General features: G+C 40.1%; 1 protein-coding gene across 4 annotated transcripts in view; it reads right to left on the bottom strand.

The window, feature by feature from the left end:
* GRHL2 (grainyhead like transcription factor 2) overlaps nt 1-19,130 on the bottom strand; it is a 91,946-nt gene that overhangs the window by 64,829 nt on the left and 7,987 nt on the right. For all 4 annotated transcript variants that reach the window (XR_012086965.2, XM_072999198.2, XM_020783400.3 and 1 more), the window contains exons 2-5: nt 7,756-7,945; nt 5,897-5,967; nt 4,570-4,969; nt 2,381-2,436 (exon numbers count right to left, since the gene is read on the bottom strand). Coding sequence is in view for 3 of the 4 variants with exons in the window: in XM_072999198.2 (XP_072855299.1) it covers nt 2,381-2,436; nt 4,570-4,969; nt 5,897-5,967; nt 7,756-7,945 (717 nt within the window). In the remaining variant the exon portion in view is untranslated. The remainder of the gene's footprint in view (nt 1-2,380; nt 2,437-4,569; nt 4,970-5,896; nt 5,968-7,755; nt 7,946-19,130) is intronic.

Genomic DNA, 19,130 nt, shown 5'->3' with positions numbered 1-19,130 from the left:
TTACTTCCCAAGCAGAGAGCCTTCCTTTGGGCAAAGAAGTCATGTGTACAGACCAACCAGAGAGGTTTTTTTTTAACCTGATCCTCCTCCTTATTCCCTAGGGAAGTGGTAACAGCAGGATGAAAACTGAATTTCACATAAATCAGCTTTTCCTACACAGTTGCAGGAAAACCCATGTATTGCAACTACATGGCACAATGCCATGGAGAAACTATTACCATATAGCTGTGTGCACTTGTAGAAAGAATTACAGTATAACTAGGAATTTCCAGTGGCAATCAGCAATACTACGAAGGAGAAATTTTCAACAGCCAATCTTATATCTGATATCCCATCTATGCTTTTGTCTCTACATGACACATACCAGTATATGAATTACATTAAATGCACCAGGGCTGGCCACTGTTACAAATTTCCTCTTCTGAATTTCACAGGAGGGAACTAAGGCCTAAACTGAAGCACTAATTTAAGTCAAAGCACTCCCATTGAATCAAGCTCTGAATAAATCCCATTTATTCAATAGGTCTATACTAGTTGGAACTATAAAGTGGATTCAGGCCTAAATTGCCAAGTTTGCAGAGTTACTGTGCTCTGAATGACATGCATAGTGAATTTCAGCTTTCGCTTAATTGGAAAAAATACCTGAATAACGTTAACATCTTTACCAGTTGGTGATTCAGTTCAAGAGAGAAGAATCAAAAAATAGAGGTTACCTACCTCTAACCATCGAAGCGACCAACATGAATTGGCCCAGCTCTGGGAGGCAGTGGAAGACAGGAGGGCCTGGCGTGCTCTGGTCCATGGGGTCACGAAGAGTCGGACATGACTAAACGACTAAACAACAACCTCTAACCATGGTTCTCCTAGTGGTCGTCTGTGAATCCACACAAATGGGTTGTTCTGCGCCTGCACAGGATGTCTCGGACGTTTCTAGAGCTGAAAGACATGTGATTAGTAGGACGTTCCCCTGTGGAGCACATGCTCCGCCCTCCAAAAGTTCCCTCAGTTCTCGTAAGAGTTTGTTGCTGTCAAAGGCTTATATAAAAGACAACATGACAGAGGAAGGATGAGCAGGATGTGTGGATTCACAGAGGACCACTAGAAGAACCATGGTTATAGGTAGATAACCTCTCTTTCTTCTTCGTGGCCTCTGTGAATGCACACAAATGGAGGACTGACAAGCTCGCTTACCGGATGGTAGGATGTCACGGTAGAAAGATGTCAAGACCGCTCTGCCAAAAGCAGCATCATTCTTTACCCGGACATCCAGACGGTAGTGCCTCACAAAGGTTGATGGATTAGATCATGTAGCTGCACAGCAGATGTGAGGAAGCTCTATTCCACGGTGGAAGGCAACAGAGGTTGACAGCACTCCAGTAGCTCTTAAATGTTCAGGAGGCGTCTTGCCTGTGAGCTCATAGGCCAATGAAATAGCTTGAACAATCCAGGGAGAGATAGTTTGAGGCGAAGCAGGGGCACCCTTATGAGGGCCATGAAAACATAAGAGCCCTGGAGACTTTCTGAATGATTTACTTCTATCAATGTAGAAGGCCAAAGAGCATCTTACATCAAGCATGTGGCGCATGCACTCGAGAGGTGTAGAAGGAGATGGAAATAAAGTTGGCAAAATCAATGGCTGATTGAGATGAAAATCAGAGACAATTTTAGGTAAAAATGATACATCAAAATAGAAACAAAAATAGAGGGTAACCTTATCTGGATGAAACTGAAGGAAAGGTGGGTCTCATCTGAGGGCTGCAAGTTCGCTGGCACATTTAGGAGAAGCACGCACCGCTTGAAGGGCCCTGGGGGGGCATAATATGTAGGGGGAAATGAAAGGGAAAGGTGGGGGGAGAAAAAAAACCACGTGAAGAAGAGAAAACGAATGGAGTAGATAAAAGAAAAAAGCAAATAACTTACAGGGGAATGTCCAATAAAAGAGATGAATGGAAGTATGGAATAGATAATTGAAAATAGCCAAATTGGTTTAAAGGACTGGTCTCAGTAATTGCTCTAACGTTCCAAAAGAAGTCCAACTGAAGCAGCGGCAAAAAGGAACTGAGGGGACCTTTGGAGGGCGGAGCATGCGCTCCACGGGGGAACGTCCTACTAATCACATGTCTTTAAGCTCTAGAAACTTCCGAGACGTCCTACGCAGGCGCAGAATAACCCATTTGTGTGTATTCACAGAGGACACGAAGAAGAATAGGGCATAGGTATTCCAAATAATAGAACCCCAGTATCTTCAACAATGGGATGGTCATTAATGATAGGAAAATAATAAAATCTATTTAATAAAATTAGGTCCCGATGCCATATATTTTAGCTCAAAGGCAGTGAAAAACTTCCATTAATCCATCCATGTGCTGTTATAACTTACGTGGGTGTCTGTTCATAAATGTACTCCTCAGGTCCCACAGAGCCACTGCGATACTTCTGGAAGAAGGAAAAAACGCTGGCCTCATGAGTAGTCAAACAGAAGGTCAAGTTGAATTGCCCACATCATGATAGTTAAAAGATTACCCATATGATTACGCAATTCATCTATCAATTATATCTCCATAAAATTGCATATAAGTTAAAACAGTACATTGGTTCCAACCTTTGCCATGCTTAGGATATATCTAAATGAGACTTAATTTAGTCATGAGTCATGACTAGCAAGTCATATTGATTTTAATAGGCCCATTCTAAGTATGATCACAACTGAACCTAGCCTAACACTTCTGAAGGCAAAAGTATTCTTTGATTTAAAAGAAGGCACAGAAGATAACACACATTATCTTTAAAAAGTTATTCCTGTCTGTGGGGCAGAAAACAGAGGACGCCTCTCTTTAAATGGTGCTTATCATTTGCACTTTTTGTTAATGCTTATCTTTTCTGCTTTCTAAGAAACATTTGTAAAATCTGCTGTCCAAATTAAAGTGATCTTTAGTTAAAGTATTTTTGAATAATTCCTTGAAACAATTAAACACTGCAGGTCAACATAGAAAGGAGAAACTGGCAAAGTTCTGATTCTTTGTTCACAAGTAAAATCCATAGCCTACAAACATTTTTTTTCAAACTGTAACTCCCCCACCCCAGCTGGCACGAGAGCTGTAGCCCACCAAAATACATTTCCCAAGCTTTGTATTTTAATTATGGTTAAAAACATGCCATTCTTTTGTATTTTTAAGCAATTTAAAAAATGAACAACTGATGAGATAAATCCAATTGTCCATTTTTAAGCACATTTAAAAGTGCTGGTCTTTACTTATAAAATCCTACAGAATGTGGGGCCAGCCTATTCGGATTATATCTCCATGTATGAGCCTTCATAGGTTTTAACATTGCACGAGGCGCTTCCTTGGATCTTGCTACTTTCATAGGTGTGAAGGAGACCAGGCTGGTTCTCTAAGAAAGGCCAGCTCGGCCCTTCCTGGTAGGCAAAGAACCTTCCCTTCAGACTCACATTTGGTAGATGCGGAAGAAGTGGCTCTTAATGGGAGATGCTTAACTTCTTACCCAATTTGGGTGTTGTGAGACAGAAGACAGAGTGGGATATCCCACTCGCTGGAGAGCCGTCCCTCCTCCACAACGAGGATAAGGAAGCAAGACCCCAGCCAGCACCAGAAACTACAGAGAGAGCTCAGTAGGGGACAGAAATAGAGGAAATGAGTGAAGAGATACAGAAAATAATAATGGAGGAGGTTCCAGAAGAAAAGGCGGGAAAAAAGAAGAAAAAGAGGGTGGAGTTTGAGGTACGAATAGGTGAGGTAAGAAAGAAGAAAGGACAGTTGCCGCAAGGTTGGGAATGGGTGTGTATGGAGGATCCCTAGACAGGATCATGCGAGAGACTAAGAGCGCCTAAGGACGAGGCTGATTGTAGAAGAAGAAGAGAGATTCCACCCAGACCCTCTTATTGGGGTGGAAGCCAAGGCGAGAGAGTGGAGGAGAGGAGGAGACAGAGAGGAGAAAGAGAGAGTTGATAGAGAAAGGAAGGACTAGAATGGAGAAAAAGAGAGATGAGGAGGAACAGTTACAGGGAGAGAGATGGAATGACGACCGAGATGTTGAGACCCTGCCCCTGTTGGAGGGTTTGACGGGGCAGACTGGGTCCCTTCAGATTTGCCGGGACCATGGAACACTAGTTGTGGAAACCCCTTTGGTACCCGTTGGCAGAAGGAGAAAAGCCTCAAGATCATGTTAGGGACACTCGTTTAATGTTAAATACACCAATACATCTTTCACCTGTTTTGAAGCAACAGAAATCTACTGATTTCTTTGAATCAAACATGGAGCCAAAAGCTGAACCTTCACAGGTCTGCTTCTAACTTGTTTGAAATGCTTGCTATTCAGTGATTGTTTTAATATGATAATATGTTTAATTGCTTTTTAATACTGCAATTTATTATCTTACAAATATCCCTCTATCAGGAGACAGACATGATCACAAACAAACAAACAAATTTAAAAAAAAAACAAGAAAACCATTCTGATGTCCTTTGAGGAAAAATTGGACACATCAGTGACAAATAAGGAAGCAAGTCATCAATTCCACCCCAAAAGTGACCTGATTGACACACATACCTCTGCTGCGCCATCTTTAAAAGTATCACTGTAAGTACTGTCAGGAGTACTGCGCTGGTCATCTTTCATATAAGTTGAATGGGATGTGATGCTGGGCACTTCGTAGTGTCCATGTTCAAATATAACCCCTCGGTGTTCTTCACTTTCTCCCCGTACATAATGCACTGATGGAGCCATATAAATAGGTGTATATTCTTCTGCTTTCACTACCATAACTCCTGTCACAGAAATGGATGTTGGGCTTCCGGATACACTCGAACTGAACTGCTCCCTTTTGGAAGTCTCCAGCTGCTCTTGATTCAAGGAAAGGTTTACGGGGACAGTTTTCAAGACTTGTACCCTGTTTTCACCACTGCTGTTCAGGTTGCTGTTCTGAGATTCACTGGTAGGAAGACAGTTTCTGAGGAAAAAACAAACAAAGGATCTTGAGCTCAGTGTTATCATGCCATCTTAGCAATGTGGTATAGTGTGTGCAAGCCTCCTAACCTTTTTGGGCCACTCATTATGTTAGGTATTTTAACCTAGTATTGTGGACTGTGTCACAAAATGGCTGCCAAGGTAGTGATATACAGACAAAATTGGAGAGAAGGGGAAATTTTCTCCTGTGAACTTCTTCAAATTAATTTATTTTGACCACAATATTAGTCCTGAAGCTATTATGGATGATGGATGATGTTTGGCTGTACTCAGAGATGGAAAATGTATGCTTTTTACTGCAACCCCAAGAATCCCATAGACACCATAGCCTGTTGCCATAACAACTATGAGATTCTGAAAGATAAAGTTAAAAAAACCCACCCAAATATTGCCTTCTCCGGCTATGACTATATTCATACAGAGTTTTTACACCACATATTTTGTGCTAGGAAAATATTAATGAAATGAATACTGGTATTAGGAATGAACTATAAATCTTTACATTTAGATCAAAATATATTATTTTTTAATTGCTCCATTCCTTCTTACTAATACATCAGCTGGGGAAAATGCTATGAATTTTGTATCACAGTAAACTGGGAGAGCAGCTGTTTTGGTTGCTGTCTAATGTAATGCTCAAATTTCTCTTTCAATATGTTCAGCTTGACAGTTTCTTCCAATTCATGGGTTTTTTCCCCCAACTTGGCTAATTTCATTCTGAGCTCTTTGTCAGGTTACTTTCCTTAACAGCCTTAGTGTAGTAGTTATTTTTAATAATTTGGGACAGAAGGGAGAGAAGGAAGATAATCACAAGACAAAAAGACATCAAGAGCTTTTTCTATTCCTGGCTAATCAAATAGTGTTTGATTGTACCTTACTGATGTGCTGTTTGTTAAAAAAAAATCTTTACCTTTTATCATGATCTTCTTGATTATCATTCACTTTGTTAACAGATAATGATCTTGTTTTATCTCTGGGAATCTGAAAAAAAGAATAGATGTCACAGATAATACTGTTTATCTGTAAACAAACAAACCAATCTGAACATTTGAGCAAGGCCATGGATGGAGAGGTTGGTTATGATGATGTACAGTCAGTCTGGTGGCTGGCATGCTATTATCTGACTCTGGTTACAATTCTATCTAGCCTACTAATCATCATCGCTGTCATCATCATCTTATAGCTGTAGAGCTGGAAGGACTCTATGGATCATTGAGACCAGCCCCTGTCAAGGAGGAACAGTGGGGAATTGAACTCTCAGTCTCTAGCTCTGCAGCCAGATAGATACCTAAGCCCCTGAGCTATTGATGATTAAACAGATTTTAAAATGATGGTGTCACAAGACAGTAGCCACACAACATAAAATTTCAGGGCCATACAGCATAAAATAGTAGATGCATTTTCTGTGTATTAAAAAAACTTTAAAATTATATACCACTAGAGAGCAAGATTAGGATGTGGATGGTTGTTTCATCCTTTTCTCCTGTCCTACAGTCCCAATGTAAACCAACTCTCCCCACGGCCCAGATTTGTTATGGCTCCAACGAAAGCTTCCTTTCCAAGCAATACGGAGGCTTTTGGAGAAGGAGGGTTAGAGGCTGCTGCAGCACAGAAAGCAAGGACTGAAAGAAACACACCCTGTGCATTATGGTTGCAGTCCTGAACTATCCCACTTCATAGTGGGTGAAAATAAGAGCAAAAAAGATACTAAGGTCTTCAATAGGAACATTTAGCATTATGTGCAGTGTGACCGTTGCTTCAAGAAAAAGGTTGTAAATGTCAAAATATATACATGGTAAACAGTAGAATAAACTATAAACACACCCACCCACACTCACTTACCCCAAAAAAGTCCCAAGCAATATAGCAATCTTCAATAGCAGCAAGAAGAAAATTGAGACAATGCAAGCAACCAGGTAAGATAGACATACTGTATAACCATCTCCCTAGAGTAGTCTTGCCTACCCTTGTAGGTGTTTTTAAGACTACAACCTCCAACTTCCTTAATTGCCATGCTGGCTAGGGAGAGAGTCGGAAATGTAGTCAGGCAGGCATTCTACAATCTTGGTTGCCTCACAAAAAAGTTCCAACCTGTCTGCAGATCATAACGAAGCATATTTTTTAAGGCAAAGGGGCAAATCTTGGAAGTTATTGACTTTTAAAATCTCCCAACTAGCACAGGGGATTTGCAGAGCTATAGTCCAAAAAGTAATTTTTCTGAGTTCTGGCAAAGGGATACAGCATAGATAGGGTGTCATTAAAGAGAAACTTGCTTTAGCTTTAAATAGTGAATTAATAAATTCATGACATTTAGGACCATCAGTGGCTACTAGTCATGAAGACAATGTTTCAATTCCAGTTTCAGAGGCAGTAAGAATATGTATATCAGTTAAGGAATGTGAAACAGAGGGTGTATTTGTATTCATGTGCTCCTGGCTGGCTTCTCATGGGCTACTGTGTGGACATAATGTTGTACCACAAAGGCTATGGGTCTGATCCAGCAGGGTTCTTTTTCCATTCTGATGTTCCCATATGACAATCAAAATGTACAGACAGTCATGGAGGTGAAGACAACTCTTTTATAGTCTGACCTCTGGCTCCACAGGGATTGATAAATTTTATTAACCAGAACTTTGAACGAAGGTCCCAGAAACACCAGGAGATCATAGCTTGAACAACATGTCTGTCATTGTTTATATTTTATTTCTCTTTATGAATTTTCTCCCAGAGATTTCAAGAAATCTGAGATACAACATTTGATCTTCCTACCTTATAATAATCATATAGTAATCCAAGAGCAGCAGCACTGTCCTCATCCCCGTTAATGCTCATCATAGCCTTAGTAGCTGCTGTTAAGGGATTCTCCAGATAAGATTTCCATGCTTCATCTTCACTGGTGTACGCTCTTCTGCTATTGAATGCAGCATCACTTGGCACTATAGTCACAAGCCGGTTTTTACTGCAGGTTAGAAACAGGCAGATACACATGAACATATGTTTTCAAGGATGCTAAAAAAAACACCTCTCCTTGCAACTTCAGGGATCACATTCAAAATTCAATAGAATGCCTGATTTTGGACAGAAAAAGAACACTTAAAAAACAAAAAATATATAATGGAAGGAGTTTTTTAAAAAAACAGTAAAGGAATTGGTCTTGATTACCCCACTAAATTAGAGGGTTATACTTTACACACTGTAGCTAAAAACTCCAGTTTGCATCTAGAATGCATAACAGCTGTTTATCTTTGCACACTGCAAACTTTCCCCATTTTTATTCACAAGCAGATTTAGAATGAGATTTATTCGATGCACTTCTGAAGGTATCTGTTAGAAAAATAGTATTGCAAAACTAATATTGTTTGTTTTGAAAATAGTGGGGGTGCCAGCTTGGGGTGGGAGACGGGAATGCATGTCGATGACTTCAGACAGGATGGAGCAATTTGAGCCCATTTCAAGTTAAGGACAAGGAGGAAAAAGGAAGGAGAATTAACAGCAGGTCAGTGCTCAGGGCTATATACCCGGGGTCCACAACCCCACTGGGATGCAGAGACAGATCTCCCACCCTCACCCCCATGCAGGTTCCCCACGCACACCCGCCTGCACGCATGGGTGCCCTGCCCACCCACGCATGCGTGCACGGGTGTCCCGTCCATCCGCGCATGTGTGCGAGTGCACCCTGCCCACCTGCATGAGCGAGCCCTGCCCACCCACGAGAGCACCCCACCCACCTGCACATTCGCATGCGCCCCCACCCTCTGAACACAGACACTGCCCCCCAACAGTCCACAGTTTGGAAAAGGTTGGGGACTACTGTTACATACAACCAAAAGAAATCATAGTGGATTCTCGTCTTCAGTTGTTTGAGTGAAAAACTGGCTACACGCAAGGACTCCTGGAGGTGGGGGTGGAATGATTTGAACAGACATGCCTGAACTAAGAGGTCTAGTCATAAAGCTCATTTTAAGATGAGAAACCACATAGTTTGCCCTATCTTTCTACTTTAGAGCCATGCCTCCCTCTAGCCCCATATTAGAAAAATCTTCCAATTAGTCCACTAACTCACTAGAAGACAGTCACGGATAGGAGATGTGAAGATACTTTTTCCATCAAGAACAAATAAATGTGCTTGTGGGAATATGGGAATAAAGCTGTTTTCCAGTAGATTTTATCATCTCTACGACAGACATAAATGTCGTATTGTTCTGTGTAATGTAAAATAGAAGTTTTTCTACAGTACTAGAGACTAGAATATCGTCAAGCAAAATAAGTAACCCTACCCAGTTTGGTTACCTTGATTTCCTCTACGTAATTCAGTATTGATAACAAAAGGACTGCCTGGTGACCTTCTGTTTTCTACTGACTAAAAGGCTGTGTACTCAAATAGGATGGATACACCTGTAGTTTTATTGTGGGGATTTATACTATCTTGAGTGCACCCTTTAACGTGGTGAGATGTTGTATGCAGAATCAGAAGCTAGTAAAGTTGGAAGGCTAGACTCCGTTAGGAGACTAGACTCTTTGTGAGGTCTCCCAAGGTGGAATTGTCAAAGCTAAGTGTCAGACTAAGGTGCATCCACTTAAGAAATTAATGATTGCATTATCAGAAAATAATGGATAGATCCAAGGATGATGAGGAGCAGCCACTTGACAGTGGGAATACTGAAGGTGACACTGATAGAGGATCTCTCATAGACAATGGGAGTGATATTCAAGCAAACTTTTATTTTTTAAATTAGGCATCCTTCAGTCTCAAGAGATTATGGTAACATGCTCTGTATGGAGGACGAGGGACAGCGTCTAATGTGGCTGAGAAGGCCAATTCGAGAGTGACCATCCCCTCCACACTGAAGACAAATACAATCTGTCCCCTGTCCAGCTCCCTGGTTTTGCTGCTTTTGTGACTTCCTCTTTGCCTCGGCCTGCTGGACAAGTGTCTCTTCAAAATGGGAGAGGCCATGATGCACCACCTGCCTCTAGGCGGAACGCTCAGATGTCAAGATTTCCCATCTGTTGAGGTCCATTCCTAAGGCCTTCAGATCCCTCTTGCAGATGTCCTTGTATCACAGCTGTGGTCTCCCTCTGGGGTGATTTCCCTGCACTAATTCTCCATACATGAGATCTTTTGGAATCCAACCATCAGCCATTCTCACAACATGCCCAAGCCAACTTTTATTAGCATAATGCAAAAGAAGGCAATAGTAAACTACTCCTGATTATTTTATACTTCAAACACCTTATGGGAACACAACTGAAAATGAAACAAGACATAGTGATGGAAGATGAAACTCTCAGGTTGGAAGGCTCTCAATCAGCTACTGGGAAGAATAAAGGATAGTACAGATAGCATGGTTCTTAATGACGCAACCAGATTTAAGTTGAATTGACATCTAGTCGCAAATGTGCACAGAGGCAAAATGAAAATCCAAAGTTACGTAATGCATAGAAGTGGCACATGGATTGGAGGAAACATACATCAAGATAAGCTAAAAGTTGTAGAAGAAGAAATGGAATGTTTAAACATTGTAATTCTCAACATATTTTATTTTAACCTGAGCAGGGCTGTTAAAAATTGGACTTTCTAGAGGTCATTAATTCATAGCATTGCCATGTCAGAAACTTGAAAGCACATAATTACAAAAAGTCCAGGGTCCATTCACCTGATCCCTCACTCTGTGTCTATTTCAACAACCATCTCACCCAGACGTTTCTGCCCTCTTACCAAAGTTAGTCTTCATTGCCCTGTGACATCACAGGGTCTACCTATGTGTCTCATGTTTACTCTCTGAAAGCTCAGGGAATGGGATGCTAGTCACCTGGCAATCCTAGTCCTGTCTTCTTCATTACTGTATATCTCAAGAAAACATGAAGAATACATGAATTTAAGACCATGGCTTTCTTTGCACCCATTTCTTTTGTAACATCATTTTGCCTGATAAAGATATTGATCTTGAAAGTTTAAGCAACTTTTTGTCTCTTGTTTTGGCTGGCCAAATGAAGATATCACCTTGTGCCCAATACAGAGTTTTCAATTTGTCCTATGCCAACACAGCTACCCCTATGTCTCTGAATCCAGTATAGGATGCAGGAAATGAATTTAATAGATTCCAATAGTGTAGCTTTATTTGACAATGGGATAGACTGGCTAATGTCTGCCAGGGCAAATTTTTGAGATTACAGTGGGGTCTTGACTTGAGAACTTTATCCGTATTGGAAGGTGGTTCTCAAGTCAAAAAGTTCTCAGGTCAAATCTGCATTTCCCATAGGAATGCACTGAAAACCATTTGATCCGTATCTGCTCTTTTCCGGCCATAGAAACTAATGGGAAGCTGCTATTCCGCCTTCAACCACTAGAGGGGGATATTTTGTTTCTTTTTTTTCTTAGGTCAAGAAAGGTTCAGGGAAGGCAGGGAAAATACAGTCCAGGCAGGACAGTACCAGGCAGTCACTCTCAACAGGACATGAGCCAATTTTCTGAAGTTCCGGCAACCTGCCAAGAAAAAAGGCTTGTTCTGGTTTTTACAGACAGACAGACAGACAGACAGACAGACAGACAGACAGACAGACAGACAGACAGACAGACAGACACCACAGAAAGGGCCAGTACTGTCCCAACAAATTGACTAAAATTTATGTTTCTATATTTTGTGTGTGCATGAGAGGCAGTGTTCTATGATGTTTTTCAGTGAATAATTAATGTTGAGAAGCAGAAGTGTCATACCCTGGCTTCATTCTGGCAGCACTGGAATGCTCAGTGGGTACAGGCAACACAAGATGTGTAAATTCAACCTTAAATCTATCCATAAACCTGCTGCTAATTCTCAATGCACTGCAGTTCTCATGGGTCAGAAAATAGCCTGGAACTCACTCAATTCAATTTTGTTTGAACTGAGTACTCTACATGTATATCTCAATCCTGGTGTTGAATTCATGCTTCCATGGGACTGCAAGACATTTTTCAGTGGGATTCCTAGCAAAAGGCTTGTACTGTACAGTAGGAAGAAAAATGTGATGCTTTTCTACAAGAAATGTGTGGGCATCTTTCATAAATCCCCCCTCCTCATAGCAATTTCCTCACAGCAGCCTTGTGGTGTAGGTTAAGCTGAATCTATTATTGGCTCAATGTCACTCCTGCCCCTTGCCCTTATCACCCTTAGGAATGCTGCCCTTCTGTCTGCAGTAGAATTATTTTTATTCATTGTACTGTATCACTATATTTACATGGCTATTCACCACTACACATTCTACTTGACTTATGGTAGCAAATAATACAATGCAATATTAACTTTAACATTAATAAAACAATTTTTCTTAGTGCCCAATAAGCGGCATGTCTCATTCTGGTATAACAAGCATGACATAGCACAGCCTAGATGCTGCTCCTTTATAAAATTCAAAAATTGTTGAACATAACACAGTAACATATTATCACCCAAGATATACACAACAGAGCTAAATCTCCAAAATTATTGTCAAAACCATGATGAACACAATTTTTTAAACTTCTGCTTTGTCTCTTAGAGGACCTGATTTTGTTCTGATCAGTTAGTTCAACCTCTGACTACGTGATACATTTCAAAAATAAGATTGAGAAAAAAGACTGAAAGCCCTTAGGATTCCTAAGACCTCTGCTCTATACTTCATGCAAAAAGAAACAGTAGCATTGTTAAGGGCTGGATTCACAGTTCCTGCAAAACTATTTTCTGGACACACAATCTGGTTTGCAGAATTGTTGATTATAGTATTACCTGTGAATATTTTTTACATAGGACCCGGCCAGAAAACAATGTGTTGGTCCCCCTCTTTCCAGACACACTTCACTGATATTTAAAAAGAAAGCATTCTCCTGCTTATCTTAACACTTTACTGAAATAACATTTTATAGGTACCATTTCCGGAAAGTGAGTGGCAGAAGGAATATGGGGGAGGGAGATAAGGCACTAGGAGAGATGATAAAAATACGGGGGAGAGAGTCTAATGATTACATGATTAAACGGTGTTCTTCAGCAGTTTCAACAGCTCTGCCAACCCAAGAAAAAGCACCAAGTTACCCCCTCCCTCCTCCCTTTGTAGCAAGGTATGCCTGCTCTGCAAAGAAAAAGAAAAGACTTTTTAAGTCTCTAGCAATGTTGCTGTGGCTAACCTCAACCCAGCCTTGACCCTTCCCCTTAAGGCTAGGCTTCATTGGCTTTGATGTCGGCTAATTGAGATTGACTCAAGAGGCAGATGCCATCTATACATTAACCCTAAGGTCAGATCAGACATAGCACAAAAGCCAGGATTAATCTCCTCCGGGGTTAATCTCAAATTTATAGATTGCATAATGGGATAGCAGGGTGTGGTGATAAGGGTGGGATTCTGAGAGTGAATTCAGAGGTAATGCGAGATGAGGGGTGGTGATATTTGTCCCTTACTAGGAAAGCTTGATTCTGAAATTAAAAGAAAAAAAAACCCTGCTAAGATTGTAACTTGGGGCTTGGTGCCAACAATGGGCAACTGGCATCTCTAGCCAAGCAAAAGACTGGCAGAAGTAAGCAGTGCCCACCATTATATTTTAAATATCTCTTTGTCTTGATTCACAAGATTGTTGGCTGCAGCAGGGGAATGATATTCATGGCCCCATTTCAACATACTCATCAAACACATAGATGTAAGAAGAGAAAGGATAGGTTCAGAAGGCAGAGCAAGATCTCAAGCCCTTTATTAATTTTTTAATGGACTGGAAATATTAGTTTAGGAAGGTAAATATGACTTGATAGGGATAACTGAAACATAATGGGATGACTCCCATGACTGGAGTTCAGTACAGCAGTTGAAGAATATAAATTGTTCAAAAAGAACAGAAAGAATAGAAATGGAGGCGGAGCCACACTATATGTCAAAATACATATTCCTCCACAGAAATACCAGGTGATGAGCTTGGTTGTCCCATTGAGAACATTTGGATTCATATTAACTGGGACAAAAATAAATAAAAGCAACATAGTAACAGAAGTCTGTCAAGGAGACAGTACAGATGAAACTTTCAAAAACGAATTGCAAGAATTGCAGAGACGTGATCCAGTAGCAATGAGATTTCAGCTATCCTGATATCTGTTGAAAGGCAAATTCTGCCAACTTCCAAGAGAATACTGGCTTGTGCGGCTGATAATTTTCTTCTACAAAAAAACTGGAGAAAAAAACTAGAGGAATAGCTATTGTTTATTTGATTCTAACCAATAGACATGACTTGGTGGATAAAGTGGCAGTTAGGGGAAATGTTCTCCTCAAGTCCCTGATTTCACAGGAAGCAAAAGCAGAGTGTAACCACACGTGTATGCTGGAATTTAAGAAAGCTAATTTTAATAATCTCAGAACAATGATAAGTAAGGTCTCGTGGTAGAACTTTAGTCTCCAAATCCTGTGAAGTGCAAGTTCCCCTCTATTGGGCACTGGTCAGGCCTCACCTTGAGTACTATGTCCAGTTCTGGACACCATACTTTAAAAAAGATGTAACCAAACTGGAACAGGTTCAGAGGAGAGCAACAAGGATGATCAGAGAATTGGAAACAAAGCCCTATGAGGATAGACTGAAAGAACTGAGTATGTTTTGCCTTGAGAAAAGAGGGGAGATATGATAGCACTCTTCAAATATTTGAAAGACTGTAGAGGAGTGGCAGGATCTGTTCTCAATCATTCCAGAGTACAGGACACAAAATAATGGGCTAAAATTACAGGAAACTCAGATTTCACCTGAATATGAGGAGAAACGTCCCAACTGCTAGAGCAGTATGAAAAGGGAAGCAATTACCTCTGGAAGCAGGGGGGAATGAGCACTCCAGCACTGCAGGCATTCAAGAAAAAATTAGATAACCATCTGTCAGGTATACAGTAGTACTTTGATTTGGATTCCTGGATTGAGCAGGTGGTTGGAATTGATGGCCCTATGGGCCCTTTCCAATTCCATTATTCTATGATTCTATGGATTCCTAGTGTGGATAGAGTGACAGACTAGGCCTCTAGAGGCCAGGGTTCAAATCCCTGCTCAGCCACGGAAACTTACTGGGGGAGTGAAGCTGGTAAAAACACCTCTTAATTATCTTATTTACCTTGAAAACCTTATTAGGATTACTATAAATCAGTTCCAACTTGACAGCACAGAATATAGACACACAGATACACACACATAATTCTATGACTAGATATATAAATCCTTGCTTGTCTCATTCTTACAAGCAAAGATGGGGAACTACTACATTCTCCTCACCACCAGCATGGATGGCTGGGAAATTATAGCAGCTCACAGTACTGTTCTAGAGAATGATGTTTTGTGCAAATTGCCTAGTTCCTGTGCTAACTAGATCAGTTTGTGCACATTGTGCAAACTCTGTAGAACAGCTACCACTTTGTTTCAGGGGCATTTAAGAATTCAAATCATTAAATGGGTTGTGTGACTCCTGAAAAATCGTTCAGCCCTTCTGCATTTGCAGTGTGTATATGTGAATATATGCACATGTGGTTGCATACATACCATGTTCCTCAATAGGGAAGAGAACACAATTTAAAGTATGACATAGCTATCAAGAATTTGCTCATTTGTTGAAATTAATTAGGTGATTCAGAACAAACTTTTGAAAAACAAAGAAATTATTTCTTTCTTCCAATGTTACGATACCAGACAAAACAAGGGCAAATAAACTGAGAGAAGCTGAACCTGAGCCTTATAAATAATAAGCTTTTATTTTAAGGGCATCCAAAATATTTGTTTTTACCAAGACAGCATAATTACGACTTACAGGATTGTCAGCTTAATTAACCAGTTTTGCAACTAATTTATCGTTGTGTACAGTCTAGACTCAGCACAGGATTTAAGGGTAAATTGAAATCATCTTCTTTCTTCCATCGATGTTTAGGTCCAGTTTAACGACTGATAGAAATGAACGTATCTTCTAGTTCACTCGTGTAGACTGCCTGAGGGTTTATTTTCTCTTGAGGCTTCTGTGAGACTTCCCAATTACCAGGTAGGACACCTTACAATCCTATATCAATTTTTCATGGAGTCAGCCCCATTTGAAGTCGATAGGATTTACATACATCAGACCTCTGTATTTTATGTATAGATATGCACTGAACACATAACAAAACAAGCAAATACAAAAATATTGGTGGTTTTACGGAATCTGTACCTTGGAATATACTCTGATTCAATTTAAATGTAGACAAGCAAAAAATTAAACAACAAAATGAAATAAATGGAGAGCCAAAGTGTTTTGAAGGACAAAATAGCAAAATACACCAAATGTGTGTTATTATTTTTGTTATTACATGCTGTCATCTGCTGTAAATTCAAGCCTGTGGCTTCCTTTAGGGAGTCAGCCCATCTGTGCAGACTTCTGATTATCTCCAGCTGTACTGGCTACAATTCCCATCAACCCGGGCCAATATTGTGGATAACAGCAAGTATAGTCCAACACACCTGGAAGATGCTGGATTAGAGAAGGCTGCTCTGGGCTACAACAATCAATATGGCGACAGTCACTACATGGTTTATGAGTGCTAACTGTGATGAAGTATGAAAAACACCAGTAAAGCCCTTCGCCTTAAAATGGGCAAATATGTTCTCTTGTCATAGCTCCTTTACCAGTAACTTAGCTCACTTGCGTCAGGTTTACATCTTTAAATCTTTAAAAGAAATTCAGGCGAGACAGGTTTTAGACAGAAAGGCTCCAATGAAGCAGATACAGTCAAAATAGCTTCAGGGTTAAAACCAACGTTTCTTTATTCTGATACTGGCAGAATAAGAACACCTTGTCCAGTGCTGAAAGGTTTCTCCCTTGTCAACTTTTATGCTTAGAAAATTAAGAAACTTATAACATGTTCCAGTTTTAGGTTGGGCCGTGTGCATATCTGTTTAAAACAGAGTTCAGAAAAGTTACTTCTTTGGATTATAGGTTCCATCCTGGTGGTGGGGAGGGATTTTAGTAAAAAAAGAAAAGAAAAATTTCCAAAATTTGCTATAAATTTCTAGGCAAGAAATCAACTTCTTCACACAAAGAATAGAAATGAACGTTAATTTTTTGGATTGCACCACTCAAAGCCACCTGGCTGGTCCCCATCTCTGTGAGGAGTTAGGCCTGAAAATAATTATTCAAAGTCACTAATGAGAGGGAGAGAATTTCAAAACATTCAAGTTCAGTCCATACTAAAGTTGAGAGATCCATTTTCCAAGTAACATCATGTTCTTATTGTGTCAGGTTGTATTGGCAGAGTTCTGTTTGTATGTACATCCAACTACCTGACACCGAAACTGGGTATGCACTGATCTGAACACATAGTAAAATAAGTCCACAATACTTCAATAAGTTCAGATGAATATTTATTTATTTTAAATATATATATATTCTGGTTTCACATATTCCATCTGTAATGACTTTTTAGTCAGTATCCTATTATTATTCCTTTACATTTTTTAAGATTGGGAACTCAGTTAAAGAGGGACTGAACTTTTATTTATACTTCCTCATGGAGGTCATCATAATCTATGGCAAGAATGGTTATAGTACCCAAATATGTAGCTACCCAAAAGCTAGCAAACATTTCCCACCAGTCCCAGATAGCATAGCTAAGATGAGGTACAGTGGGGTCTTGACTTGAGAACTTAATCCGTATTGGAAGGCGGTTCTCAAGTCAAAAAGTTCTCAAGTCAAATCTGCATTTCCCATAGGAGTGCATTGAAAACCATTTGATCCATATCTGCTCTTTTCCGTCCATAGAAACTAATGGGAAGCTGCTATTCCGCCTTCGACCACTAGAGGGGGATATTTTGTTTCTTTTTTTCTTAGGTCAAGAAAGGTTCAGGGAAGGCAGGGGAAATACAGTCCAGGCAGGACAGTACCAGGCAGCCTGAAGACTGTCTCCCAATCCACTCTCTAAACGCTGGGAGGAGTGAGGAAGCAGACAGTTAACCCAACAGTTAACTGAAAGTTCACATTTTGCACTTTCCCTGCCTCCCACGTGGTTTTTTTTTCAGTTCTTAACTCAAATCTAAGTACTTAAGTCAAGTCAATATTTTCCTATGAGAGTGGTTCTTAAGTCAAAATGTTCTTAACTCGAGCCGTTCTTAAGTCAAGACCCCACTGTAGGTTATCTGACAAACTGGACATGTTCCACGAAGGCTTACATTAAAATATAGTCATTAGTCTTTAAAGTGCCACAATGTCTTTCTTTGCTCTTCTTTTTTTTAAATTTTTTTTGCTATTTCTTGTTGAGATGCTTGCACAGACTAACACGGCTCCAACTTCCAGATCATTTGGAAAGTAATAAATTGACCTGCTCTGCTGTAACTAGCAGCACAATCCAATGCACATTTTCACTGGAGTTCTACTATGTCAGTGAAGCCTTCTTCCAAGTTAGCCTCTTTCAGGAATGTAACCTAAATTTAAGTACATGGCATTAAAATATACTTCTAGTCTGTTCTTTCTGTCTCCCTTCTCTTTTTGGTCTGTCTTGTACTGAAATTAAGACTGCAGAGGTCAATACAGTGCAGCGCCCAGAGTGTTGACCTTGGATTTGGGACAGCAGGAATTAGTCTCCACTGGGCCATCTAATTCAGTGGATAACCTTTGGCCATTCCCTCCTTCTTACTCTCCTAACCTACTTCACAGGGTTTTAGTGTCGATATAGTAAGGAGGATGAAAGCCATATTAGGGGCAAAATATAAATGGAACAGATAAATACAGAAATATATTATGCCTTGGAATGTACCATGCACATTGATGGCACTATATCTAACTAAATTACAAGTTCTGAGTTCTTCACTCTATTTACAGAATATTCTTTAGAGCATCCACTGGAACTACAAATTTGAGGCAAAGTCACCTTAGAACACAGAAAGTATTAGCCTTTTTATGTCTGACTATTTGAATTTATTTTACTTTATTAAATCTCTTATTGTGCTAAATATCCTTGCAAACTTTTTTCCGACCCCAGTGTTGTGCACGACAAAGAGTGGCACTTTGTTTGCATTCATAACTCATACGCTACCGTGTTCTCCCTGCTGATGCCTGAAGTATTTCATAATACACAAAGACAACCCCAATTAAATGAACATGAACTGACATGATAGTAAACTGCTTCTCCCTCAGGAATTTTTTCCTCAAATGATAAAT

The sequence above is a fragment of the Pogona vitticeps genome, chromosome 4 (assembly GCF_051106095.1).
Source record: "Pogona vitticeps strain Pit_001003342236 chromosome 4, PviZW2.1, whole genome shotgun sequence".
In the NCBI taxonomy this organism is placed as follows: Eukaryota; Metazoa; Chordata; class Lepidosauria; order Squamata; family Agamidae; genus Pogona; species Pogona vitticeps.
This window is presented reverse-complemented; position numbering and strand designations above follow the sequence as displayed.